Source organism: Oryx dammah, unplaced genomic scaffold (genome assembly GCF_014754425.2).
Source record: "Oryx dammah isolate SB20612 unplaced genomic scaffold, SCBI_Odam_1.1 HiC_scaffold_27, whole genome shotgun sequence".
NCBI classification, from domain to species: domain Eukaryota; kingdom Metazoa; phylum Chordata; class Mammalia; order Artiodactyla; family Bovidae; genus Oryx; species Oryx dammah.
This window is the reverse complement of record NW_024070211.1, coordinates 8936741-8964380: the sequence shown is the minus strand read 5'-3', so window position 1 is coordinate 8964380 and position 27640 is coordinate 8936741. Positions and strand designations below refer to the sequence as shown.

The following is a 27640-nucleotide window of genomic DNA, read 5'->3' as shown; positions in this document are numbered from 1 at the left end:
TGGCCCCAGATCCCAGGCGAGACCTGAGTCCCCCTCCCCCGTGCAGCTGCTGTGGAGGTATTTATAGCCTGAGCGTGAGGCAGCAAGGACACGCGCTTTTATTTCGGAAGTGATAATTCCAGTTCCAGGTGGGTGAGCCCAGGAGGACCCAGAGTCCCCTCCCCAACTCTACTCTCACTACCAGGGCCCTGGGGACCGCCTCTGCTACCACTCAGCCCACCTAGAAACGGCCCCTTCTTAGTCCAAAGTGTATGGGCCAAACCAGCTTTCAGACATCAAACTGGGCACCACCAACCAACCTCCAAGACCCCGCACCCGCTAATCCCACCCAGCAGGCGTTTAGAACTCCCTTCTCGGTCCTGGATCCGCCTGCAATGCAGGAGACCTGGGTTCGATCCCTGGATTGGAAAGACACCCTGGAGAAGGAAAGGCTACCCACTCCAGTATTCTGGCCTGGAGAATTCCATGGACTGTATAGCCCATGGGATCGCAAAGAGTCGGACAAGACTGAGTGACTTTCACTCGGTCCCGGAATAGGAAGCGCGGCTCGGTGCTGACCTCTAATGGACGAGGCTGATAGTGCGGGACGACGGCAGTGCCTGAGCCGAGGGGGCCCGAGGGGCCACCGGCGTGCCCACCTCCTCCCCTCCCAACTCTGCTCCGCCCGGTGGAGAAGGAAGCCCTGAAACTTGCTCCCCGGCGCGTCTTTGCTCCATCCCTGAGGCTCCAGGATTGTGCCCAGCAAGCCAGGAACCTGCGGCAAAGATGCCTCCCGGGGTGTAGGTGTGGAGTTCACTCTGCACACCTTGTCCACGCCCCCGCCCACTGTCGGCACAGGGCCCAGGCACGTAGCTGATGTCTATCTGATCGTCAGATATTTGTGGCGTACCTGCCAGGCCAGAGAGAGGAGGCCACGGCCCGGCCCTCCCGGGGGCCTGACAGTGTACCTGTGCAAGGCATCATGAATAAGGGGACTACAGGACACACCGGCTGTGAAAGCGCAGAGGATCGGGGCGGGGTGGGGGTCAGGCAGGTTCGTGGAGGAGGCGAGGACCTGAAAGAGAAGCAGATGTTAGCTCGGCAGAGAAGCCGAGAAGGCATTCCAGGTAAAGGGTCTGCGAAGGCAGAGGCCAGGCGGCAGAGGTAGCGCCCAGCACGTGGGAACTGCCCCTGGGCGGGAGCAGGGGGCGAGGCTGTTGCTGGCCAATCGGGATCGGCCGTGTTGGGCTCACCGGCAGCCTGGATTGGGTCTCCAGATATTCCAGGGGAGGGGACTGCAGCTGCATCCCCGCCCCCAACCCCGGGCAGGTTGCAGCGCCCCCTGGGAGCCGGGCCAGGGTCTCAGCTGGTTGGTTCTTCCTAGGGCTTCTCCAGGCTGCGATACTTCTTACGCAACACGGACACCGGGTCCTTGAAAAGCACTGGGTCTAGACGGAGGCGCGAGGACACTAGGGGCATGTGGCCGAACCCTGCCGCCATCTGGTTGAGGCAGTCCTGGGCGGCCAGCTGAGGCTCCGCTCCGAACCGCGGACCCCCAGGTGCCTAAGAGCGGGCAGAGGAATGTGTTGGGGCGGGGGGGCTTCTCTTACTTGGAACCCCGCCCTGCCGCCCCTCCCCCCCCCCCCCCCCCCCCCCCGCCCATCCCGTGCAGCACAGAGGATTCGGGTTAGACAGCCTGGCTTCCCTAGCCAGGGCCCTCCCAGCGCCGACCACGTCCCTGGACCCTCACCAGTGGAGGAGGTCTGGCCTCCTGATGCCACGGCCCATAGGGCACCTTGATAGGCGGCAACTTGGTGACGGCTGCTACTAGAAAGTTCATCAGGACATCCACACAGGGGGGTGACTCATCTGCCAGAGTCCTCAGAGCCTTGGGCAGGGAGTGGGTGAAGAGGGTGTGGTAATACCTGGGTGAGAGGAGAGGAATAGGAGAGGCTGCAGCCAGATTCCCGCCCCCCCCCCCGCCCAAGGCCGAATTCTTCTCCCTCCTGGCCTCACTCTCCCATTGACCCCAATTCCTAAGCTTCTTGTGAAAGTCTTGCACCCTTTTCTGAGCCCTGGCTGCCTCCAGGAGCTCCCATCCTGTGTATGCTCTGCTCTCCACTACTCTGTACCCTGTGGCTTCTCTGCAGCCAATAGTGAAATGAAATGCAAAAGAAAAAAGAAATGCAGAAAGGCAAAATGGTTGTCTGAGGAGGCCTTACAAATAGCTGAGAAAAGAAGAGAAGCTAAAGGCAAAGGAGAAAGGGAACGCTATACCCATCTTGAATGCAGAGTTCCAAAGAATAGCAAGGAGAGATAAGGAAGTGATCAGTGCAAAGAAATAGAGAAAACAATAGAATGGGAAAAGGTAGAGATCGCTTCAAGAAAATTAGAGATAACAAGGGAACATTTCAGGCAAAGATGGGCTCAATAAAGGACAGAAATGGTATGGACCTAACAGAAATAGAAAAGGGGAATCGCTCAGTTGTGTCCAACTCTTAGCGACCCCATGGACTACAGCCTACCAGGCTCCTCCATCCATGGGATTTTCCAGGCAAGAGTACTGGAGTGGGGTGTCATTGCCTTCTCCGACACAGCAGAACTATACACAAAAGATTTTAATGACCCAGATAACCATGATAGTGTGATCACTCACCTAGAGCCAGACATCCTGGGGTCCAAAGTGAAGCCGACCTTAGGAAGCATCACTATGAACAAAGCTAGTGGAGGTGATGGAATTCCAGTTGAGCCATTTCAAATCCTAAAAGATGATGCTGTGAAAGTGTTGCACTCAATATGCCAGCAAATTTGGAAAACTCAGCAGTGGCCACAGGACTGGAAAAGGTCAGTTTTCATTCCAATCCCCAAGAAAGGCAATGCCAAAGAATGTTCAAACTACTGTACAGTTGCACTCATCTCACACACTAGCAAAGTAATGCCCCAAATTCTCCATACCAGGCTTCAACAGTATGTGAACCAAGAATTTCCAGATGTTCAAGCTGGATTTAGAAAAGACAGAGGAATTAGAGATCAAATTGCCAACATCTGTTGGATCATAGAAAAAGCAAAAGAGTTCCAGAAAAACATCTACTTCTGCTTTATTGACTACACTAAAGCCTTTGACTGTGTGGATTACAACAAACTGGAAAATTCTGAAAGAGATGGGAATACCAGACCACCTTCCCTGCCTCCTGAGAAATCTCAGGAAGTTTCCAGGTCAAGAAGCAACAGTTAGAATCGGACATGGAACAATGGATTGGTTCCAGATTGGGAAAGGAGTATGTCAAGGCTGTATATTGTTACCCTGCTTATTTAACTTACATGCAGAGTACTTCATGCAAAATGCCAGGCTGGATGAAGCACAAGCTGGAATCAAGATTGCCGGGAGAAATATCAATAACCTCAGATATGCAAATGATACCATCCTTATGGCAGAAAGCAAAGCAGAACTAAAGGGCCTCTTGATGAAAGTGAAAGAGGAGAGTGAAAAAGCTGGCTTAAAACTCAATATTCAAAAAACTAAGATCATGGCATCTGGTCCCATCACTTCATGGCAAACAGATGGAAACAATGGAAACAGTGAGAGACTATTTTATTGGGCTCCAAAATCACTGCAGATGGTGACTGCAGCCATGAAATTGAAAGATACTTTCTCCTTAGAAGAACACTTATGACCAAGCTAGACAGCATATTAAAAAGCAGAGACATCACTTTGCCAACAAAGGTCCATCTAGTCAAAGGTATGGTTTTTCCAGTAGTCATGTATGGATGTGAGAGTTGGACTATAAAGAAAGCTGAGCACCGAAGAACTGATGCTTTTGAACTGTGGTGTTGGGAGAAGACTCTTGAGAGTCCCTTGGACAGCAAGGAGATCAAACCAGTCAATCCTAAAGGAAATCAGTCCTGAATATTCATTGGAAGGACTGGTGCTGAAGCTGAAACTCCAGTACTTTGGCCACCTGATGTGAAGAACTGACTCATTTGAAAAGACCCTGATGCTGGGAAAGATTGAAGGCAGTAGGAGAAGGGGACGACAGGTTGAGATGGTTGGATGGCATCACCGACTCAATGGACATGAGTTTGAGCAAGCTCTGGGAGATGGTGATGGACAGAGAAGCCTGGCGTGCTGCAGTCCATGGGGTCACAGAGTTGGACATGACTGAGTGACTGAACTGAACTGAACTTTCCTTTCCCTCAGGCTCCGTGGGGCCCCCTCCCCTGGGCTCTGAGTCTGAATTCAGGCAGAGTGAGAAGGAGGAAAGGATCAGCTGGTTCTCAGGCCTTCAAAGATGGCAGCCCGAAGAGTAGCTTCAGGGAGGCTGTGGATTTACCACACCTCCCCCAAATCCAAACCCTGTCCATGGCCTCTGCATGGCTCTGCTTAAAATACCACTAGCTGCCTTTGGTTGACTATCTGTGTGCGAAGGACTTCATGTCCATTTCTTATTTGATGGTCACACCAGCCCTGTGAGGTGAGTACACTTTACAAATGAGGAAACTGAACCTCAAGAGAGGTGGGGAGACTTGCCCATCACAGCACTGGGAAGTGGCCTTGAATCTGGATCTCTGGGCTATATGCTGGCTGTATGTGTCCACTCCCATACCACCCTGCTCCTGGTTCAAAGAGGGGGGTCTCTGAGTCCAGTTCCAGCGTTACCATCGGTACCTGTGGTAGAAGGCAGCTGAGGTGAGAACCATGGAGAATTCATTGGCCTTCTCGCCAGTGTAGCCCCAGCCCCCCTGGGCCTCATCCCAGAAGTGGCTCCACGTGAGAAAGCCGACCATCCGCTCCGGGAAGCTCTGCCATACCATGAAAGCGAAGTCCACCTGGGGAGACATTTAAGTGAGGTGTGAGGAAGGACTTTCTGCCGAGCCAGGAACATCGGAGACATGGAGTCAAGGCCAGCCCGACTGAGGGGACTCAGGGGAGAGGAGATGGCAGCCTGAACATGTCCAGGGGTTGCTTAGGAACTCCCCAACTGGGAAATAGAAACAGTGCTTTGCAGCTGGGAACTGAACATATCTTCAGAGAGTCTGTGAAGTGAAAGTTGCTCAGTTGTGTTCGATCCTTTGCAACCCCATGGACTGTAGCCCGCCAGGCTCCTCTGTCCATGGAATTCTCCAGGCAAGAATACTGGAGTGGGTAGCCATTCCCTTCTCCAGGGGATCTTCCTGACCCAGGGGTTGAACCAGGGTCTCCTGCATTGAAGGCAGATTCTTTACCATCTGAGCCACCAGGAAAGCCCAAAGAATCTGTGGAAAGCTTCTGTTGGACTTCTAAGGAGGGGGCTGATGGCTCACCTGGGTGATGTCTAAAGCAGGAGGCTAGACCTCTTGATCTTTGATCATCCCAGCTCCCAGACTCTGAGGGGCTGCCAGGACCCACACAGGGGTCCTCTTGGGGGGTCCTCACCTCACTTGTGGAAAGACTGCTGTGGGCGTCCAGGCTCAGGATGGCATCAGTGTTGATGGCGCTGTACGGGAGGAAGCGGTCACTGGCCTGCAGGGGGACGGGATGTAGGGCAACTCAGCTGTGGGACCCCTCCCCAGGCTCCCACGGTGAGAATCTGAATATCTGCTAAGCAGGATCCCCACCCTCGCTACCCCCTGCAGGCATAGTGTAAAAGGAAGAGCCGTGAAAACAAGTCTGCAAGGAACTCGGACCCGAGGACCTCGCTTTCCCTCTGTGGATTTCAGTCTGCCCTTTGGTTAAATGGGGCCATTGGTGTCTAGGTTCCTTCCAGGTTTGACATTTCAGGATTCCTCTAGTGGCACATCAGATGCTCACCTTAACCCTGGAAGGGGTTGTTAAACATCCTTTGTTTCAAAGAGACAGGTTCAGAGAGATGGGCTTGCCCAAGATGGCACAGCAAGCGGCTGTGTTACACCAACCCAGATTCTCGGAAGCCTCCTGCCCCATCCCCACCCCCGCCCCAAATGCTGCCACCTGTCCAAGTTTCCCCTCTCTCCCTTACCTGAGACAGCAAGGTAGTCCCTCTGCCTTCCCTTATCACACAAAACTTGGTTCTCTGGCAGTACAATTCACAAGGATGGAAGAGAATCATTTCTATTAGGCCTGCAGCTGAAACCCATGGTATGATTTCTCCAGGCCCAACTTGAAGTCCAGCTCAGGTCCAAGTCAACCCTGCCGTGTGTGTGTTCCCCAGATCCCAGCCTTCTGCCCTTCCTGTGCCCCTCCCCATCCTCACCTTCCTGTGCCCATCAAGGACTGTCAAGGGCACTGCTGTCTCAGGCCACCTGGGTGGGGGTGGCTTCTTACTGCTCCAGAGAACCAAGATCTAGAAGGAAAGACGGGGGAGGATGAACTGAAGTCTGGGGCAGAAGGTGGTGGTGGTGGGGGGTGTCCCAGGAATACTCTTTCTCAGGGTGGAAGAAGTTTAGGGGAGCCACTGTTGTAGGTGACTTTGGAAGAAATTTAGTTGGATCCAAGGTGCATTCATGGCTGTCCTGTTTTTGCCTCTGGGTTTCTGGAAGGCATGAATTCCAGTAACGCACAGGTAGCTATCTGTAGCGTTAGAGCTCAGGTCACACCTAGCCTGGACCCTGACCCCATCCCCATCTTTTCTCGAAGGTTTTCATTCTCTTCCTCTTGCTCTTTTATTATTCCCAGCCCAGCTCAAGTGTCCCATCTTTGAAGCTGCTCCATCTGTGCTCTGGCTGAACAAACTGCTTATTTCCTTTTCAAGTACTCTCAAGAGCCTATCTGGTTTCTCTGGAGTGACACTTGACAGTCTGTGTTCTGGGAGATGCCAACTAAATATGAATCTGGGGCAGAATCCTTTCCTGCTTTTTCTCTGCATCCTCAGCATCAAGCCCAGGGTGCTCAGAAAATGCTGGATGAGCAAATGAATGCATGTATGGTTACTTCCCTGGCGGCTCAGACGGTAAAGCGTCTGTCTACAATGCGGGAGACCTGGGTTCGATCCCTGGGTCAGGAAGACTCCCTGGAGAAGGAAATGGCAACCCACTCCAGTACTCTTGCTTAGAAAATCCCATGGATGGAGGAGCCTGGTGTCCATGGGGTCGCAAAGAGTCGGACACGACTGAGCGACTTCACTTTCTTTCACTTCATGTTTACTTCAACCTCCCAAGAGGTGCCTGTTTTTCAGGGGGCTTCATCAGTTTCCATGAGGGAAGAGGGGATGGAGGTGGAGGGAAGGACCTAGGCAGAAACTTGGAACTGAAAGAGGAAGGCAGCAATGGTACTTGAAAATCCTTCCCACGGCTCTCCCACAATGTGTGGTTATCCTTGGTATCCAGATGTCTTCAAGGGCTCCACCCTGTTCCTTGCCCCTACTCTGGATCCAAGCACCCCAGCTGGCAAGGGGGCAGACCTGAGCACAGTGCTGGGCGCCTGCCACCGCCTGGATGAGCTTCAGCGGGGGCTGGCCTGGAGCCCCCACCCAAATCAGGGCACTGAACCTGCCCAGAGGACGAGAGCCTGGAGGAATGAGACACAGGCTGTTAGGGTGGGAGGGAACAGAACCCCCTGGAGAATGACCTGAGTTGGGAACCTGGGGAGCCGGGAGGGGTCGGGGATTTGGAGAGGGGCTTGGTGGGACCTTAGGGTTGAAGCGGGGGCAGACTTGGGGTGAGTTGACGAGGGGACTTCAAGTTGTCCCATCCCTAGGGCACTCACCTTGTTGTAGGTGGTAGAAGGGGAAGTCCGAGGGGCTTGTGGAGAAAGTGGACAGGGCCAGGAGTGCCCCTGGGGGGCTGTTCCACAGGAGCGAGGGGTGAGCAGATGCTCCAGAGATTCGGTCCTGAATAATCTGCATAAGGAGAGAAGGCTGGGCAGAGGGCATGGCCAGTGTGACGGTGGGCGGGGCCTGAGGAAGCGAGGACCCGGTGCAGCCCCACACCACCCTCTCCAGGAATCGGGGAGGGCAGCATCTGCATCACCAGATGGCTGGGGACAGCAGGGTTCAGAGTCCAGAGTAGGGGTCACTGCCTGATGCTGTCTGCACTCATGGCAGACACCACGAACAGGCCATGAGGTTCTTTCCGGAACTAGAATCCCTCCCAACACAAGCCCCAGGCAACCAAGGCCCATCAGCTGGAGCTGGCGCATGCTTAGAAATCTGCTTGCTACAGATGTCGCTCTAGACAGGGGGAGACTGGGCCAAGACCGGAGAAGGAGCTCATTCAGGAGCTCGGAGCCAAGCCTCAGATTCTTCCCAGAAGCATCTTCAAGGGGGAAGCCTAAGCACCAGGGCAGAGGAGGTGTTTGAAGAGAGGAGCATGGCGAGGGGACAGGGATGGGGTGGAGCCAGGCATCCGAGTCCCCCTCGAGGGAGTCCCCCTCACCTCCAGAGTGGTATGGATGACTTTCTCCACGGAGGAGAAGTACGCATCCCACAGAAACTGGGCCTGCTGACGCAGGGCAAGGACCCGTGTGAGGGGCATCTCCTGGAGGGCAGCCAGGACCTGGGGCCAGAGGGAGAAAGGAGGAAGCATGGGGCCCTAGCAGGCTCTGACTCACCTGGTGTGGGGACAACCTAGGGTGCGGGTCTGGAACCAGAAGTTGGCTCCCCATGGCTCTCTACGTGGGTTGGCAGCTGTCATCCTTGGCAAAATCCCAGGTAATTTAGCAATCAAATGTTCAAGGGTCACACAGAGCTGAGTTTAAATGCCACTTAGTAACTGTGTGACTGGGGACGAAGCACTTAACCTCTCTGAGTCTGTTTCCTCATCTGTAAAGTGGACAGATAGTCCTGGCCTCATACGGTGGTTGCAAGGATTAAATTAGCCGATAGATATTAAGTGTTTAGCACATTGCAGAGGCTCAGTGGAAGGAAGCTATTCCTGTTAGCTTCTTGCCCTGTTCTCCACTTCTCAGGAGATTCGAGGCTTACGTTTATATTTTTCAGAGATGGGCAAAGTTAGTTTCATCAGACGGGAAAATCACTGAGCGTTTTGCTTTCCCACTCCAAGCTCCATGTAGGCGCTCAGATTTTGGATTTTTTGGTGACTTTTCCTTAAGCTAGGTACTTAAGCAGTCATGGACCGGTGGGATTGGGCCCATGGAGATCATCTAGTCTAACTTATCCCATTGTACAGATGGGGGAACTGAGGCTGAAAGAGGCTGAGGACTTGCTCTCAGAACCCCAGAGGCTTAGGGCTGGGGTTAAAGTCATCAATATACATAAATGGAGGATAGGAGTGAGGGCTAGGATCCCGGGGTCCCCCCATGTCCCGAGTCCAGTCTCCACCCCACAGGCAGGGCCCTGAGCTACCTGAAGTGGGAGCCTCTCGTCAGCTACAACGGCCGCCTTGGTCCAATCGATGACTTCCGAGAAAGGCAGCTCCCAGCGAGGGCTGAGAAGCACAGGAATGCAGCCAGCCTGGGGGGTAGGGGGGTCACTGGGGAGCCCAGTCCCAACCTGCATACACTCTCCCCTCCTCTCTGCTGCACTGGGGGCAAGGGGTAAAGAGGAGAGAAAAGTGGCATTTTTCTGGGGATGGGGTGTTGTTCTGCATGGGGTGCAGTGAATATGGCTGGAGACACACCTGAGTCTCAGAGTAAAGGAGTGGGCAGCTCACCGCCCTTTCCCACTGGTCTGGGCTTAGACTATCCTTCCAGTTCAGGAGTGTGGTGGGAGAGGGCTGGGGAGGTGCCCCCATCCGGGTTGTACCTGCAAGGCTTGAAGGAAGTGCAAGGCATCAGGACTGTGGCCAGGGATGAGGCAGAAGGTAGCATTGGGTAGCGTCGCCCCGGGGTGGGTCCTAAAGAGGCACAGGAAGGGGTCCTGCACATAGAAAGCCTAAGACAGCTGCCCCCACCGCAGCTCCCTTGATGCGCACCCCCAGCCCTCCACACTAACACTCCCAAATTCACAATGTGCAAGCCCACCGTCATGTTCTCATATTTTAACATTCTTGCATGCACACAGCCACACACTGTCCCCGTCCCACTGCTGAGGCAGTGGGCAGGAACCCGGAGCTCAAGCTTTCTGCCGCTGCCCTCAGGATTAGGCACCTCCCTTCTCTGCTCTGGACCATGGTTTGCTCATTTGGAAAATGGGAGGCCACCTAGCTGCTGTTTCCACTGACTTGGGCACGTACATACGCATTTGCCCTCCCACCACTCACCACACGCAGACTTCTGGGCACCCCTCACCTGAGTGGCCTCCATGCCCTGCTCTCCCCCCATCCTCAGAGCCCAGGCCCATGAAAGGCTCTTCTGTCCGAAGGTGGGCTGGGCCCCCAGCCTGGAACCACACAGGAAGCAGCTGCCCAGAGAGGCCCCCTCGCCCAGAGGACAGGCCTCCTCTGTTCCTCCCCTTCCCCTCCCCCCAGGCCCAGGGCCACCCTCAGGCTGCGTGTCTGTGAGGGGCGGGGTAGGAGTCACAGCCTCCTCAGAGCCACTACCTACCCTGGGACTGCCCAGCCAGGGAAGGGGTGCCAGGACCTGGCTACGGGGTGTTTGTGTGTGTGTGTGTGCGGGTATGTGTGTGTGCATGTGTGTGCACAGGACTCCGGGCTATGGGGTGTGTGTGTGGTGTGATGTGTGTATGCACACATGCATGCATGGGTGTGCACAGGACACTGGGCTCTGGGCTATGGGGTGTGTGTGGTGTGTGTGTGTGTGTGTATGGTGTGGTGTGTGTGTATGTGCAAACACGGGTGTGCACACGACTCTGGGGCCCATAGACCTGCTCTGAGTGGGACTGAGGAGTAGGGCCGAGAGGATCCCAGGACCCTTTTCACCTACAGCCTGTCTGGTCCTGAGTCTCAACTTTCAGGAAGCAATCCTAGGAGTAGTTAGCCTCTGGACCAACCTTCCTTGAACAGATGGGGAGACTGAGTCTCAGAGAGCCAGAAGACTGGCTCAGGGTCTCAGAAAGGGTGGGGGCTCTGCTGGAACTAGAACCAAGGTGTGCTGACCCCTGACCCTGGGTTATCTGGACTACCCCGGAGCTGCTGCCCAGGCGTCTCCCAGTGGACCCTGCTTTCTTTATCTGATGCTCAGGTGTCCATCAGGCTTCTCCTGGAAGAAGCCGCAAGTTAAAAACAGGACACCCTCCATCTCACTAAAAGCCATGGCGCCAGCCAACCACAGTCCTCTCTTCCTCCTCAATAAACCCCTAAAGGACTGAAAACTCCTAAGCTGAAGGCTACGGAGAAACCAGAGCCAGATAACTTACTGAATAAACTGTACCAGTCAGTCCTCGTTAACCTCCACTGTCCCCTCTGTGTGTGTACACATCCTTCTTCCTCAGCCTGAAGCACCCTTCCCTGCCTTGCAGCCTGAAGAGTTCCCCCTACTCAGTCTTAATGTGTAAAGTTCAAATATCACCTCCTCTGGGAAGCCCTCCATGGTCTCTCCAGAGATGGTAACTTCCTCTCTGCTCCCACAGCCTCTCTGTGCCCTGAAGAAGTAATGAACTGAGCTAACTTTCACTGAGCATGTCCTTTGTTCTAAGTGCTTTAAGTACTTAGACTCACTTCATTCTCACAGCAACGCTATGAGATGAGAGGTATATGTATGCTCCATTTTACAGATGAGGAAACTGAGGCCTAAAGGGGTTCCACAGCTCTGAAGTAGAGGAGCCAGGCAGGCAGCTTGCCCAGCCTCTCTCTGCTTAACAGTGTCTATCATAACCAGGGACTTGCCTGTCTCTCTAATAAGACCAAGCTACTTGAGGGTTGGGGCTGTGCCTCCTTCAGCCAATATCCCCAGGGCCAAGCAGAGAACCCCGCAGAGAATGGGCACTCAGTGTGCAACAGAGGGGAGACTCAGTACCAATGGACCAAAGGTCTGAAAGGTCGGTTTTGGCACAAATTCTAGTAATGGAGCTGGCTAAGAGTAGTCAGTGGGTGGCCTTGGGAGGTGTCAAGTTCCCTATCAGAGGCTGGTTGAGCACTGCATGGCATGTGTGTGTGCGTGTGTGTGTGTGTGTGTGTGTGTGTGTGTGTGTGTGTGTGTGTGTTGTAGAAGGGATGTCATGGTGACTGCTGATCATCTGTGACTCTGTAAAGTGTTTGCCATGGACTTGGGGCCTCAGTGCCCAAGGCTGCTGATGAGATGACTCCGCCCATGGCCCCAGGCAGGGCTGCATTGCAATTTGCAATGCCCTAGGCTCTGGCCTTTGCAGCCTCTCAACCATAAAAATATTATAAAAATTATATTCGACAACTGTGTTGGTATAAAAATGAACATACTAATATATTAAAGGATTTTCTTCTATTCAAAAGTTCATTTCTTTTTTCCTTCTGATTTTCAAAGAAATGAAAACAGTTTCATGAGCTCCTACAATATCATGGGCCCTAGGCACTGCACCTCCTGGGCCCAGTGGCGACAGGGCAGGGGATCTTAAAACATGCATTAAATTTATGTTTAAAAAAAAAAGCAGGGAAGAACCTAGGCACGGTTATATCCACAGAGAGTACTTCAGAAAAGACACAAGAGAGACTAGCAATGGTGTTTAGCTCCAGGAAGGAAAACTGGGTGGCCGGAGACAGGAATGGCAGGGAGTTACTACTGTACACCCTTTTGTGCCTTTGGAATTTCGTACCGTGTGAATGAATCCCCTATTCATAAAAGTAAATAAATAACAATTTAAACTGTTAGAGGCTTATTCCAAAGCAACAGGAGACTGTTCAACGAAGGTGGAAAAATATGCGCTTTGGAGCCAGAAATGTGTGGTTTAATCTCAAACTCTGCAGCTGGTAAGTGCCGGGTCAGAGCAGTGAGGGAGGCCCTGGTGAACCAAGGAGCTTGTCACCAAAGGCCCTTGGCTGGCTCCCTCCACCTCTCTGAGCCTCAGTTTCCTGTTCCCTGAAATGGGGATAGTAACACCTCCCTTGAAAGGTGCTTGAGAGAATTAGCCATGGCTGGCACAGCACCCGCCCCAGAGAGCGGGCTCTCCCAAAATGCTCCCTTTCGCCCTTCCCCCCACCCCCAGCGGGGTAAATGTGGGCCAGTGGCAGGGACGTGAATCGCCGCTTTCTCTGGCCAGCACTTGTTTATTCAGGCCACCTTCCGGGGGCCGGCCCACGGCTGCGGGCCTCCTTCTCTCTGTCCCTATACTTGACTGCTGTTCAGACAGCTACCTGGCACTACAGGGAAACTGAGGCCCCAGCTACTCCAGAGATTACAAGTCCTGATTCCTGCAAGTGGGTGAAGGCCAAACACAGAACTGCTTGAAGTTCCGGGGACAGTTGGAGGCTGCCAGGCATGACACCTTGGAAATAAACTATCAAAAAGGCAACTCAGACGGTGGCCCACAGCTATTAAGTTCTGGCCAGTCTGGATTCAATCAGTAAACATTTAGTGAGCTCCTACCTATCGTGTGCACTCCCCAAGTTTCAGTTTCTCAAAATTCAGGCTAAAATACCTTTCAGATTCACCAGTAACTGACAGCATTTAGCAGTCACTAAACTGTGGAAAATTCTGAAAGAGATGGGAATACCAGACCACCTGACCTGCTTCTTGAGAAATCTGTATGCAGGTCAGGAAGCAACAGTTAGAACTGGACATGGAACAACAGACTGGTTCCAAATAGGAAGAGGAGTACGTCAAGGCTGTATACTGTCACCCTGCTTATTTAACATATGCAGAGCACATCGTGAGAAACACTGGACTGGAAGAAACACAAGCTGGAATCAAGATTGCCAGGAGAAATATCAATAACCTCAGATATGCAGATGACACCACCCTTATGGCAGAAAGTGAAGAGGAACTCAAAAGCCTCTTGATGAAAGTGAAAGTGGAGAGTGAAAAAGTTGGCCTAAAGCTCAACATTCAGAAAACTAAGATCATGGCATGCGGTCCCATCACTTCATGGGAAATAGATGGGGAAACAGTAGAAACAGTGTCAGACTTTATTTTGGGGGGCTCCAAAATCACTGCAGATGGTGACTGCAGCCATGAAATTAAAAGACGCTTACTCCTTGGAAGAAAAGTTATGACCAACCTAGATAGCATATTCAAAAGCAGAGACATTATTTTGCCAACAAAGGTCCATCTAGTTAAGGCTATGGTTTTTCCTGTGGTCATGTATGGATGTGAGAGTTGGACTGTGAAGAAGGCTGAGCACCAAAGAACTGATGCTTTTGAACTGTGGTGTTGGAGAAGACTCTTGAGAGTCCCTTGGACTGCAAGGAAATCCAACCAGTCCATTCTGAAGGAGATCAGCCCTGGGATTTCTTTGGAAGGAATGATGCTAAAGCTGAAGCTCCAGTACTTTGGCTACCTCATGAGAAGAGTTGACTCATTGGAAAAGACTCTGATGCTGGGAGGGATTGGGGGCAGGAGGAGAAGGGGACAACAGAGGATGAGATGGCTGGATGGCATCACTGACTCGATGGACGTGAGTCTGGGTGAACTCCGGGAGATGGTTATGGACAGGGAGGCCTGGCGTGCTGTGATTCATGGGGTCGCAAAGAGTCGGACACAACTGAGCGACTGAACTGAACTGAACTGAAAGTCAGCTGAAAGAACTTCCTGTAACTAAGAATGGCTAAGTGTCTAATCAGAAGTAAGGCCAGGCAAGTGAGTGGAGTCACCAAAGGTCAGCTCTGTCTGAATTTGGAGCTTGAGGTGCCTGGGGGGATCCCCAGCACTTCAGGTGCGGTCCAGAAGATGCCTGCTAGGGATGGGTCCTGGCAGAAGGGCCATGGGGACTGAGGGACAGGTCTGCTGTTCCTAACCTGGCTGCGGGGCTCCCTGGAGGCCACATGCCTTTGGGAGGTAGAGAGATTCCATTCCCACAAGAGCCCTGTGGCTGAGAGAAGCCCCAGAAGCCCCAGGCAGAGGCAAAAATGGAGCTTGGCCACGTGAAGAATTCCTGGGAGGGAAGTGGAGCTCAGAATAAGCCATGTTGTTCTAGCAAAGAACAGGGAGATATCTGATACAGGGGACAAGAGAAGGATTCTAGAGTAACAGGTTCCAACTCCAGTCTGCCCAGCCAGCCTGTGGATATTGCTGGCTTCCAGGGGGTGCAGAGGGATTAGTGCTTAGGGGTTAACTGCTTTACCACCTGAGATGTATCACCCCAACTAGCCCAGGTAGAGACATTTTTGAATGAGTTCTCCATGTCCCCATGGGTTCCCATGTCCCTTGTATGTATTCAGACACTCTCACTGGTGGGAATGCTTTTGCAGGTCTGACTTTATCCATATTTGCTATAGCCAAAGGCTAGAGGTTAATCCCCAAAATGAGACATAGGAGCAGCTTCCATCTGTGATCATGGCCCAGAGGTATGTTACAGAATTGATCATAAGCAAACCCAGAACTCTAATGCTGAAGGCTTTGGAGCCATGCAACCCTAGATTAAAATACTAGCTGTACTCTTTCTGGCTGGGTGGCCTCAGGAAACTTATTTAACCTCTCTGGGCTTTAGTGTCTGGTACACCAATACTTAAAAGAATAGAGATTAGTATTATTTTATGATAATCATTTATAAAATGTGCGTAGCACATACTGGGACTTCTCTGGTAGCTCAAATGGTAAAGAATCTGCCTGCAAGGCAAGAGACCCGGGTTCAATCCCTGGGTCAGGAAGATTCCCTGGAGAAGGGAATGACTACCCCCTCCCGTATTTTTGCCTGCAGAATTCCATGGACAGAGGAGGCTGGCAGGCTACAGTCCATGGGGTCTCAAAGAGTTGACGACTGAGTGACTAGCACAGGCACACAGTAAGCACTATAGACTTGTATGTTAAATAAAATGTTAGGGAAGGAGGGATTGGCATAAAAGAAGAGTAAATAGGAGTGAGTCACATTTTATGCTTTTAAAGATCCCCAAGAAAAAAGTCCAAAATCTGCCTTGAATACCCCTTGTAGCAGATCACCATCTTGGTGGTCGTGTTCTCTGTTATCTAACCCAATTCCCTCCTGCTGCAGCTGAGGTCTAAATTTGCCCATCTCAATCCTACCCCGGCTCCTGGGCTCACTTCCACCACAGACCCCTCCCATCCAGCCCCCGAGGGGAGAAGTCCACTTACTGCTTGGGTCCATGGTCCTGCTCACAGCGTCCATCCCAGGGGCAGGCAGAGAAGTTGGTGCCCGCCGTGCGCCACCCGCCCCTCTCTTCTGCCACGGCTATCAGGGCCACCCCAGGGAGGGGGCTGTGCTGCCGCAGCTGGCCAAGGGCCCCCCCTCGCAAAGGGTGGGCTTTGGGGAGAAGCGGGAGGGCCACGTCAAAGCCGGGCCGGAAAGTGTCCACCATGGGGCTGGCCTCGGCCACCATCGCCTGTCCCAGCTGGAAGATCCGGAGGCAAGGGGCGGGGTGGAGACTGAGGACCAGATGGTTCTTGCCCCCATCCCACTGCGGGAGCGCCGGGTGGCACTCTCCAGCGGGGGTGTCGGAGCTGAGGAGGAGGACGAGGAGGCAAGCCTCTGCAGCGCTGGCTGTGTGGTAGCGGGAGCCCTCGATGGAAGTCAGGACCTTGCGCGGAGTCTCAGAGATGGGTCCGAGCGCCGGGTACATGAACACCTTGAGGCCACCACCTCTGCATCTCGAGGCATCAAAGCAAGCTTCCTGGTAGCAGCTGCCGCCACGGGGGGCTTGAGGAGGTTGAGGGCCATCTTCCAGGAGCTCCCCAGGCTGAGAGAAACTCTGCAGGAGCTCTGCATCCAGCCAGCGGGGCCAGCCTTGGGGGCCCCCTGCCTGGCGTCTGGCAGGCTCTGCCAGGCGGAGAACTGGGAAGACTCTTAGCAGGATGAGGAGCCAGGAGGCCGACAGGGCCAGCCAAAGGGACTTTCTTCTCCATGACTGCATGTGGCCACCCACAGCCAGGGCTGCAGGAAGCAGGGGAAGCCAGGGGTTCACAGAGGGGGCCTCTGGGATGGGGATCCACCTTCTAGGTCAGCACCCTCATTGTACAGATGGGAAGACTGAGGCCTATGAAGGGCAAGATCCAACAGCAAGTCACAAGTCATGGGCCAGGGAGGACCCCGCTCTCTGGCCCTGCCTTTTTGTGATCCAGTCTCTGCTTCCTTGGCCTTTGGACAACCAAGCCACTTTTTGCCCTTCCCAGCAGGCCCCCTGCCCCTGGGCGCTGCTCAGGCTGATGCAACCCCTGTGCAGACTGCAAGCCAGTGTCCTTCTGCCCTCCTGGCTGCACCCCCTGACCTTAGCCTTGAGGGAGAGGAGGGCAGTCTGCCAGGCCATGGGGGACCTGTCAGGATTCCCACATGAGGCGGTTTGGCCAGGGTGCAGGGCTGGATGGAAGCAGGGCTGGTTTCCCCAATCCTCCCCCTTTCTGAGCAGCCCCTGAGCAGCCTGGCCACCCTGTGTCCAATGGCAAGCACTCCTGGGCTGAGGGCCCTGTGGCTGGAACTAAAATTAGACCCTACATCCCATGTGGGCTTTCAGGGTCAGCTGAGGGCAAGGCCTGAGTGCAGCCGGTGGCCCCTGCCTGGGGGGCTGGGAGGGCTCTAAGTCCTGGTCCTCTCCCACCCTGCCTCTGTCCCAGCCCAGGCAGCTCAGTCCCTCCTCCCTCCACCTCTAGCAGCTGGTCCTGCACCCTCGGCTTGGAGCTATCAGGGTGCAGAGGCTGGGGACCTCCTGCCAAGACCCTGCCCCATGGCTCCCAAGCCCTGCTGTGTCTCGCCTTCCTTCTCAGGGCAGTGTTTGGTCAATCTAGATCTCTTTCCCAGCGGCAGCCTGACTCCTCCCCTGCCAGCTCTGATTGGCTCCTGTCTGGGAGGCAAGCTTTCCACTTAACCCCTTCCAAACCAGTTTTCTGGATTGCTAATAATGATAATTAGCAGGGCCCACAGCTCATGATTGGCCTTGAGCTATTCCAACCTCTATCTCACTTCAGCCTTAGAAGACCACGGTTTAATCACTGTCACTTCCTATGGATGAGCAAAGTGAAACTCAGAGAGGGGATGGTATCTTCTAAGGAGACCCTGCTAAGGAGTGGCAGGGTGGGATTTGAACCTTGAGGTCCTGACTAGAGTCCTTAGAGCTTCCCACTGGTCATTGCAGCTGGGGGACTTGCTCCTAGATGGGATACAGGCTCTCCACGTTTTAACCCCTTCCATCAACAGAAGAGATAAGTGAGGCATCAAGTGGCTGCGGGGTGGGTGTGTGATAGTGGATAAGGTGCTTCCAACTATTCCCAGGATTGGTCTCTCTTCCTTCAGCCCCCAACCCTTACTCTCTGCCAATCCAACTCTAGCTCCAGCTTTTCCAGCACCTTTCCTGACACCTTACACTCAGGCCCATGGGTCCGCCCTTACCTGGAGCTCTGTCGGAAGGGTCTGTAGTACTTGGATCCTTGTTCCAGTCCATATGTGGAGTGCTTCCTGAGGGTGAAGGGCTTCCCTGGTGGCTCAGATGGCAGAGACTCTGCCTGCAATGCAGGAGAGCTGAGTTAGATCCCTGGGTTGGGAAGATCCCATGGAGAAAGGAAATGGCAGCCCACTCCAGGATTCTTGCCTGGAGAATTCCATGGACAGAGGAGCTGCAAACAGTCTGACACGACTAAGTGACCAGCACTTTCTTTTTCCTGAAGGCTCCATTTCCTGACTCCATTGATCCACACCCCACTGAGGGTCCCCCCAGCCACCCTCTACCTCTCAGTTCTTGGGTCTGTGCTCTGTGGCGGGAGTCAGGAATGGGTGATGTCACCCAGTGAGGAGTCACTGAAGTAATAGAGAGACAGGCTGGCTGCCAGGAGCCCCAGTCTGACCTGGAGTGGCCTCTGTTTCTGTCTCTTACTGGCTGGACAATGTTGGGCCTCTGTCTCTGATTCTCTAGGGAGGGAGTAATAATATCCACTTTAAGACCGTAGCCTAGTTAAAAGCCAGGCCTACCCTGTGGGGGGTATCCCAAAATATTTACTTATTTATTTGGCTACATCAGATCTTCGTTGCAGCACATGGGTTCTCTATTGTGGTGCGGGGTGGCAGGAGGGCCAACTAGTTGCTATGCGGGTTTGGTTGCCACAAGGCAAGTGGGATCCTAGTTCCCCAACAAGGGACTGGCCTGGTGTCCCCCATGTTGGAAGGTGGATTCTAAACCCCTCGACCACCAGGGAAGTCCTAGCCTCCTGCCTTCTTGCCTTCTCCTGATCTCAGAGGGTTGCTGATGTGACCTCCACATTGGAAGGTGGATTCTATACCCCTGGACCACCAGGGAAGTCCTAGCCTCCTGCCTTCTTGCCTTCCCCTCATCTCAGAGGGCTGCTGATGCAATGAGGGAGCTACCACAGGAATGTTAGGGCCTCAGAGGGCAGCCAGCCTGGCGTGGGGCACCATTCACACACTGAAGAATGTCCTCAAAATGGCCCACACAGGGGGACTCTGGCCTCTTCACACTACAGGGTCAGTAACTAAGGGAGACGCTGACTTTCCACAGGCATCAGGCTCTCTTCTGCAACAAGAGAAAGGGGGCTTTGCACTCGCTGCTCCTGCCTCTCACCTTCCTCCACTAACTCCTCCTCCTCCTCCAGAGATTGGCGCAAAGCTCCCTTCCTACAGGAAGCTTCCCTGACTCTCCTTGGCTGGGTTAGGGCCCTCCTTTAGGTTCTCATGCCGCTCCTTCTCTGTGCCTCATTCATTCATTCAGCTCGCACACTCATGCATTCATCCAGCAAATACTTTTTTTTTTTTTTTTTACAATGTATACATATTTATTTATTTTGGCTACTTCTGGTCGTAGTCGCAGTACACGGGATTTGCGGGATGAGGGAAGGGGACTACGGAAGGCCCACAGGGGCTGCCTAACCCAGGGGGCCAGAAAAGCTGTCCGAGGCAGTGACATCACTGTGGTTTCGTGTGTGGGGACAGACAGGAAATGGCAAAAGTGGAGGCAGGGACAGTTTGTTTCTGGGTCACCCCACAAGTCACTCACTCATTCTACAGCTACTTAATGAGCCCCTACTCTGGGCCACGCAGGCCCTCAGAGAGTGAACCAAGCAAACAAAATCTTGCTCTGGTGGAGTTTGCTTTCCTGAGAGGGAAAATCAGCAATAAACAAACCAGACAAGAACATCCCCCATGCGATAGTTGGCAACAGTGCTCTGGAGAAGGGAAGGGCCCGCACTGCTAAATGTTAAAAGCAGGGTTCTGTGGGGCCTTCCCTGGTGGTTCAGTGGCTAAGACTCCACGCTCCCCACGCAGGGGGCCTGGGTTCGATTCCTGGTCGGGGAACTAGATTTCACATGCCGCAACTAAAGTGTTCCCATGTCGCAAGTAAGAGATTCCATGTGCCGCAAGTGAGGCGTGATGGAGTCAAATAAATATATAAATATAAAAAAAAAAAAAGGGCAGGAAAAGCCAACCTTTGAGGTGAGGAAGTAAGTGGAAGGTGTTTCTAGGGGAAGGTCATTCCCACCAGGGCGCAGTTTCTGGGTGGGGACTCTGCCTGCCGTATGCCTGGTCTGACCTTGTTTTCCCAGCACCACTGGGACTCTTGGCAAGAGGCTGATTTGGCAGCAGAGACAGAAGCAGGGAGACCCGTGGGGCCAGGTGAGTCAGGCAGGTGAGCTGTGATGGTGGTTTGGACCAGGGTGGCATGGGTGAAAGGAGTAAGAAGCAGTTAGATCCTGGATCTATTTTGAGCCAGGGCGAAACAACAAATGTGCTGATGGATCAGATGTGAGGTTTGGCCTGAGCCTGAGCCGCAGGCAGGATGGAACTGCTGTCAACTGAGATGAACTGAGTGGGGAGCTGATTAGGGGGAGAAGGTCAGGATTTCAGTTCTGAGGCTAGGATTCATATCACATTCATCCTTCTCATCCCCAGCATTAGTATAATAAATGGCCAACACATGCTTGTTGAATGAGTGAAAGAATGGATGATGGACAGCGTTGGGAGGGTAGGAGGCCAAGGCCAGCTGGTGAGGGGTTTGTGGGGATATGGATCCTGTTCCAGTTCCCCTGGCCCCAGCCCTGGGCACACTGGCTGGCTCGTGCCCACACCCACACTTGCATCCATACAGAAGGCCTCTCCTATTTCCATCCCTGCAGCGGGGCTCTCAGGCCAGCTGGGGCCTGGACTTGTCCAGAAGCAAATCACACAGTTGCTCTGGGGCTTGGATGGAGGAAGAGAAAGCAGGGAATCCTGCCAGGCAGGACTGCCTTGGGCTTATCCTAAAAATATACCTCTGGCTCTGCCAAGTGCTCTGGGGCCTCCATCAGGCTCTCCAGCGTTCACAGAAGCCTCCAGGAGTCTCAGTCCCATACCTGAGCTCTGATCAGTGGGAGAGGTCACACTTCGGGAAGAGGGGAGTGGGACACGGCAGGAAGGAGTGGAGAGCAGTGAATAGGAGAAGGAAGACAAGCAAGGAGAGGAGGACAGAAGGCCTGGGATCTGGCTCCTACCTGGAGGCTTCTGGGGGGAGGCAGAAATCTTGTTTTCTGCAGGGTAAGTTTGCAGCAGGCCTTTTATTCGGATTTGGAGATGAGGCGCTCTCGCTGGCATCCGGGAGCTCTGAGCACTACCGTGTTGGTTTCATTTCCATAGTGGCATCAGGCTGCCTGGGGGTTGCCTAAGCATGAGGTTTCTTCTTACCTGAGGTGCCAGGGGTCATGTTAGCCAAGATGCCCAGGTAGAAAATGGGCACTAACATCTTTGTATTTGATCTGAAGCATTCCCTCTTTGCACCCTGAGTCTGCCTCCCTCCAGGCCTTCCTTCTCTGGGTTGGGCTGAAATTTCCAGAAAGATTATATCTAGTCTCCCAGGGGAGAGGGGATTGGTGCCCTGTAGAGTGCTGTGGTCAAGAGTATTTAGCAAGCTTGTGTTTCTATGCAAGGGGCTTCATCTTTCTGTGCTTCTGCTTCTTCATCTGTAAAATGCTGCTAATAGCTCCTTCCTCAAAGCCTTGCTGGAAAGAGAATTAGATGAGATCATGAATGTTTGGCATTCAGAACACCATGCCTGACCCTCAGGCACCCAACAAATGAAGTCCTCTGTCCCCACTCAGGTCCCAGGGCAGAGAGATGATTTGCACAAAAGATTTCCAAGATGTCCATCTGGATAGATTGGGGCCAGGATTTGGGTTTTCCTTCCCACCTCTGAGTTTTTCCTCCTGCAAGCCCATCTCCGTTCCAGAAGAAAGACACTTGGAGCTATCACCGTGGAAACCCATCTGCCACTTCTTATCTGCTGGTGTTTTTCCCTCCCACTTGGAACCATCTGGGTGTCTCACTGCAGAATTAACAGGAGCGGAGGCTGAAGGCTTTGGAAGGCTCTGGGGTCTCAGCTTCCACTTGCTGGAGCACAGATAACCCCAAACCATGGTGAAGACCTACAGGGCCCTGCAGTATCGATCCAGCTCCTGCTAAAATGTGTCTGCCCCACTAAGCCCACAGCGGATAATTCATACCTGGGGGAGAGCCAGGGGAGCAGCCCAAGGGACTCTGGGAGGGGAGCTGGGAAAAGCAGGTCTGCCCTCTGCTTCTCCCCGAGGCATGCCTTGTGACCTTGGACAGTAACACCCTTTCTTCCTGGGCCTTCAATTTCTCACCATCAGCCTAATATGGTGGCAGGACTAGGCTTTCCAGAGCAACAAGATCTGGAATTCTCACTCAGAAGTAATCCTAATATAGGTTGCAGGTCAGTCCTTCCCTTTCCCGTCCTGTCAACACTTGACTTTATTAAGGAAGAGTATACAAACTTGGAAGTGAGGCATTGGGGATAGTGCTTGACCTTCATCTGTCCACTGGGGCATCATCTAACAGCCCCTGAGGGTCATGTGACTCCCTATGTACTAGGGTCCAGATGTTTTATAAGCCTGAGACTAAGATGCTAACTTACAGAAAACAGATGAGATAGAAAGGACTTTTGTCCAATAGTGACACAAATGATTTCTGACCAGCAGAGATCACCCCAAAGGTTACAGTCATGTGCTTTAGGGTGGCAGTCCCCAACCTTTTTGGCCCCAGGGACCAATTTCATGGAAGACAATTTTTCCATGGACCAGGGATGGTGGGCATGGTTTGGGGATGATTCAAGTGCACTGCATGTATTGTGCTCTTTATTTTTAAACTTTTGTACTGGGGTATGGGCTTTCCCGGTGGCTCAGTGGTAAAGAGTCCGCCTGCCAACGCAGGAGACGGGTTTGATCCGTGGGTTGGGAAGATCCTCTGGAGCAGGAAACAGCAACCCACTCCAGTATTTTTGCCTGGGAAATCCCACCGACAGAGGAGCCTCATGGGCTACAGTCCTTGGGTTAACGACAACAACAACTGTAGATAGCTGATTAACGATGCTGTGATAGTTTCAGGTGAACAGCGAAGGGACTCAGTCATACATATACATGTATCCACTCTCCAAACTCCCCTTCCATCCAGACTTACTGTGCACTTTATTTTCAATCTCATGCTGCCACTGATCTGACAAGCAGGTACCATCCTCGGCCTGGAGGCGGGGGACCTCTGCTGCAGGGCATTTGCCAGTTGGGACTCTGACTAACGATCTTATTTCAGCCTTCTCTGTGCTTTGCTGATCAATGAGCCCTCTGAACCAGGGGCTTCCCAGATGGTGCTAGTGGTAAAAAACCCGCCTGCCAATGGCAGGAGACAAGAGACGTGGGTTCAATCTCTGGGTCAGGAAGATCCCCTGGAGGAGGGCATGGCAACCCACTCCAGTAGTCTGACTGAAGGATCCCACGGACAGAGGAGTCTGGAGGGCTACAGTCCATAGGGGTTGCAAAGAGTCTACACTACTGAAGTGGATTAGCACGCACCCCTCTGAGCCAGCTTTGTCATCCTGAGAGATTCCTCATGAATGAGTGAAATACAACTTTAACAGGTGCTTAGGATGCATTTAAAAATATATATATTTATTTGCATATGGCTGTGCTGGGTCTTTGTGGTTGTGTGGGCTTTTCTGTAGCTGTGGTGGGTGGGGGCTGCTTTCCAGTTGTGGTGCTTGGGCTTCTCATCGTAGTAGCTTCTCTTGTTGTGGATAAGCAGGGCTCTAGGGCGGAGGGCTTCAGCAGTCGTGGCTCCTGGGCTCTTCAGCACAGACTCGGTACTTGGGGCATACAACCTTAGTTGCTCCACGGCATGTGGGATCTTCCCCCATCAGGATATAAACCTGAGTCTCCTGCACTGGCAGGTGGATTCTTTACCACTGAACCACCAGGGAAGCCTCTCACTATGCATTCGAATAATTTTTTAAAAAACATTTTGAAGATTAAGAGTTGACAGCTCATTGAGCCTCATTTTCCTCTTCTATAAAATGAGGAATCTGAAGGAAGGGCTTACAGATTTGCTGACCACGTGCCAACAGCTGCTGTTGAGTTCTCTGGATCCATGATTTCATTTAAGCCTTGCAGCAAAACTTCCAGGGCAGCTCTCAGCCCCATTTTACAGGTGAGGTTAATGAAGTTCAGAGAGGTGAAGTGATTGCTCCAAGGCATCACAGCTAGTGAGTAATAGAGCCTGGTTTTGAACCACTACATCGCAGGGCGGGGGCTAATTTCTGCTTCACAGGTTCATTATGAGGCTCCTTAAATGAGACAACATGTGAGAAAGTGCTTGGCAAACTTTACAGGGATGCACATATATGAATAATGATAGTCAGCCCAAGACTGCCTTCTAACTGACCCACCCAGTTGTGGCCCAGGGTCTGGCTCCTCTCCCCAGGGAAGCAGGCCTCTGCTTCCCGCACAGCGGTTTTCTGTTATCTGGAGAAAGCCAGAGGAGATTGATGTGAGCAGGCATCTCTGGTCCAGCCCATCACAAACCAGAACACCTGCTGAAAACCATAGGCTGAGCTTTCAGCTCCGGCTGCTTCTTCGGAGCCTACATTCCTGGGGCAGGGGTTGAGGATGGGGACTGGGGGACAGCCGATCTGGACAGGCCAAGTAAAGCCAATTTAAACCCTAGTTCTGAAGTCATTCTGTGCCATCCTCCTGAATATTTCACCTGAATTAGACCTTCTCTGTAGGCTCCAGAAGCCACGCCCAGCCTCCTCTAGTTCCTGGAGTCTCCCAGAGCTGTCCATGCCTGGACTTCTCCACCTCAGCCCTGGGTGCCAAGGGGTTAAGCACTGGGGCCAGCTTAGCAAGTGTTTACCTAGCAGGCAGGCTGCCTGGAACCACAGGTAACTAACAGCCTGCTTTCCAGAGCTGAGGCAGGAAAATTTATTTGTCCTCACCTCCCTCCCTAGGGATGCTGCTTGGCAGAGTAAACACAGCTTTCTGTTGGCTCTTTGAGGAGATGTTCAGCAGAGGAGTGGGAGCTGGGGGCAGGGATCAAGCCTAGAGGTGCTCTGAGGTGGAGTTGAAAGGGGTTCAGTGCCCTTCTTCTGGAGTCTGGGCCCTACCTCAGGAGTCTGGCTTAGATTGACATTCCTAAAGATGCAATCATTATTGCTGTAATTGATGGAGACCCTGACATATTGTACATCACTTCATTTAATTCTTACAAGCACCAGAAGGGTGAGGGACTCTTACTTCTGCTTCCGGATTAGGGACAGGAAATGCAGAGGTGAAATCACTTGTCCAGGGCCACTCAGCCAGTGGGCGGTAGAACTGGGGCCAAACCACAATCTCTTTAACATCAGATCTGCTGGGCTTTCTGCTTTCCCTCATGGGACAAAAGGCTACTGATTTGCTGAGTACCTACAGTGGGTCAGGCACTCTGTTGAACATTTTATTTCAATCTCTATTTCCTAGAATCCCTTTGCTACATCATCAACATCAAAAAAGTGAGATGGTACAGTTCATACCTGGGGAAGGAAACACAGGTGTGAACCCCAGAAATAAGAACAAGATGGGTTTCAGTTCTCCTCTTGTAATCCAAAGGTGTCCTCACTGGATGTCCATCAGGTCCTGTGGCCCCGCCTCATACAGACCCTGCTGCTAGCCAGCTCCCACGTCCCCTGCGTCCTCCGTAGTCCAGGCCACCATCATTTCACACCTGGATCATTGCACTGGGCTCTGGGCTCTGCTTTTATCTTGCTCACTGTGTCCTCACAGCAGCCAGGGGGATTTGATAAAATGTAAACCCCATGCTGCCTCGGCTGCAATTCCATATTAACCCTGTGTTTTTAGTTTCTGTGTTTTGATATTTGACATCAGGGCCTCGCTGACCCGGGAGGAACTGCCCCTCCTAGGGTAGCCATTTCCTACAGATAGTGAATAGCTCATCCTTGAGCCTGCTTTTCAAATGCAAACCAACCAATCCAGACAAAGTCAATCCAAAAAAAACCCCAACCAATCCAGACAAAACCAAAAACTGCCCACAAGGTCCATCTAGTCAAAGCTATGGTTTTTCCAGTAGTCATGTATGGATGTGAGGGTTGGACCATAAAGAATGCTGAGCACCGAAGAATTGATGCTTTTGAACTGTGGTTTTGGAGAAGACTCTTGAGAGTCCCTTGGACTGCAAGGAGATCCAACCAGTCCATCCTAAAGGAAATCAGTTCTGAATATTCATTGGAAGGACTGATGCTGAAGCTGAAGCTCTGATACTTTGGCCACCTGATGCAAAGAACTGACATTTTGAAAAGACCCTGATGCTGGGAAAGATTGAAGGTGGGAGGAGAAGGGGACGACAGAGGATGAGATGGTTGGATGGCATCACCGACTTGATGGACATGAGTTTGAGCAAAGTCTGGGAGTTGATGGACAGGGAAGCCTGGCGTGCAGCAGTCCATGGGTCGCAAAGAGTCAGACACAACTGAGTGACTGAACTGAACTAAATCCATCACATCCTCTGCTGGGCATTCACACTCAGGACCACGATTCCACTGCCCTATGCACTCCAGGGTCGGGGACCAGAAACAACTGGAGACAGTCCCCATGCCTCAGAGTCCACTGAAATTATGCATACCAGCCAATTCTAAGCCTGCCTGCTCTCTCACCAGCTCCTCCCATGGAAACCACCTAAAGGGCCCTTGCCCGTGTTTTCCCCTCCCTCCCTCCCTCTTCCTCCTGACTGACCCTGGTGCTTTCCCATGTGGCCCCTCTGTGGCATGGTGTGCCCGCTCCTCTTGCTGTCTGTGTGTACAACAAACTCTTTTTTCTGTGTTTTTTGGCTGCATTGCACGGCATGTGGGATCTTAGTTCCCAGATCAGAGATGGGACCCGTGGCCTCTGTGGTAGAAGCATGGAGTCTTAACCACTGGACTGCCAAGAAAGTCCCAAACTGTTTTTTCAATGGTAGTTGTTTCCTGGTCTATCAGCCTCACAGCACCTAAATAATAATAAAACCTATGTTTTGAAACAAACTTGCCCCAGTGGCTTCCATCACACAAGAATATTCTTTTCACGGCTTAGAAGACCCTCCGTGATCTGGGCTCTGTCTGCCCTCAAGACCTTGTCTCCAGCCCTCCTCTCTGGCCACTGTGCCCCAGACCCAGCACAGCCATTTCTGCCTTAGGACCTTTTCCCCGTCTGTTCCCCCTGCCTGGAATGTTCTCCTTCCAGAGCTCATCATGGGTGGCTGCTCAGCTTACATGTCACCTCCGCAGGGAGGCCTTCTCTGAGCACTCACTGTCAAGGAATGGCAATAGCCTGTGGTCCCAAGTGTTTTCCATGTGCCGGGCACCATTTTCTATACTTTCCATGTACTTACTCTTTGAATCCTCACAACAACTCTGTAAGGTAGGTATAATTGTTTCCATTTGCAAGAGAGGAAACTGTAGCTCAGAGAGGTTAAGTGACTTGACCAAAGTCTCACAGCTAACAGGTAGGAGAGCTGGGATTCAAATCCAGCAGCCAGTTTTC

General features: G+C 52.7%; 1 protein-coding gene across 1 annotated transcript; it reads right to left on the bottom strand.

The window, feature by feature from the left end:
* Positions 1–75: 75 nt before the first annotated feature.
* On the bottom strand, positions 76–17572 carry EXTL1 (exostosin like glycosyltransferase 1). The gene is made up of 11 exons (XM_040229598.1): positions 15950–17572; positions 9636–9726; positions 9237–9344; positions 8308–8427; positions 7640–7772; positions 7335–7441; positions 6189–6278; positions 5393–5479; positions 4646–4806; positions 1730–1904; positions 76–1542 (listed from the first exon to the last, which is right to left on the bottom strand). The coding sequence occupies exons 1-11, from the start codon at positions 16723–16725 to the stop codon at positions 1360–1362; spliced, it is 2031 nt and encodes a 676-aa protein (XP_040085532.1). The 5' UTR covers positions 16726–17572; the 3' UTR covers positions 76–1359.
* Positions 17573–27640: the final 10068 nt, after the last annotated feature.

What these genes read in the sequence shown, in the direction of transcription:
- EXTL1 (XM_040229598.1), bottom strand. Translation starts at nt 16,725, where the DNA reads ATGCAGTCATGGAGAAGAAAGTCCCTTTGGCTGGCCCTGTCGGCCTCC. An exon ending in ACGAGAGGCTCCCACTTCAG is followed by an intron (nt 8,428 to 9,236) that starts GTAGCTCAGGGC and finishes CTCTGGCCCCAG; the next exon opens with GTCCTGGCTGCCCTCCAGGA. An exon ending in AGGCCAGACCTCCTCCACTG is followed by an intron (nt 1,543 to 1,729) that starts GTGAGGGTCCAG and finishes GCCCGCTCTTAG; the next exon opens with GCACCTGGGGGTCCGCGGTT.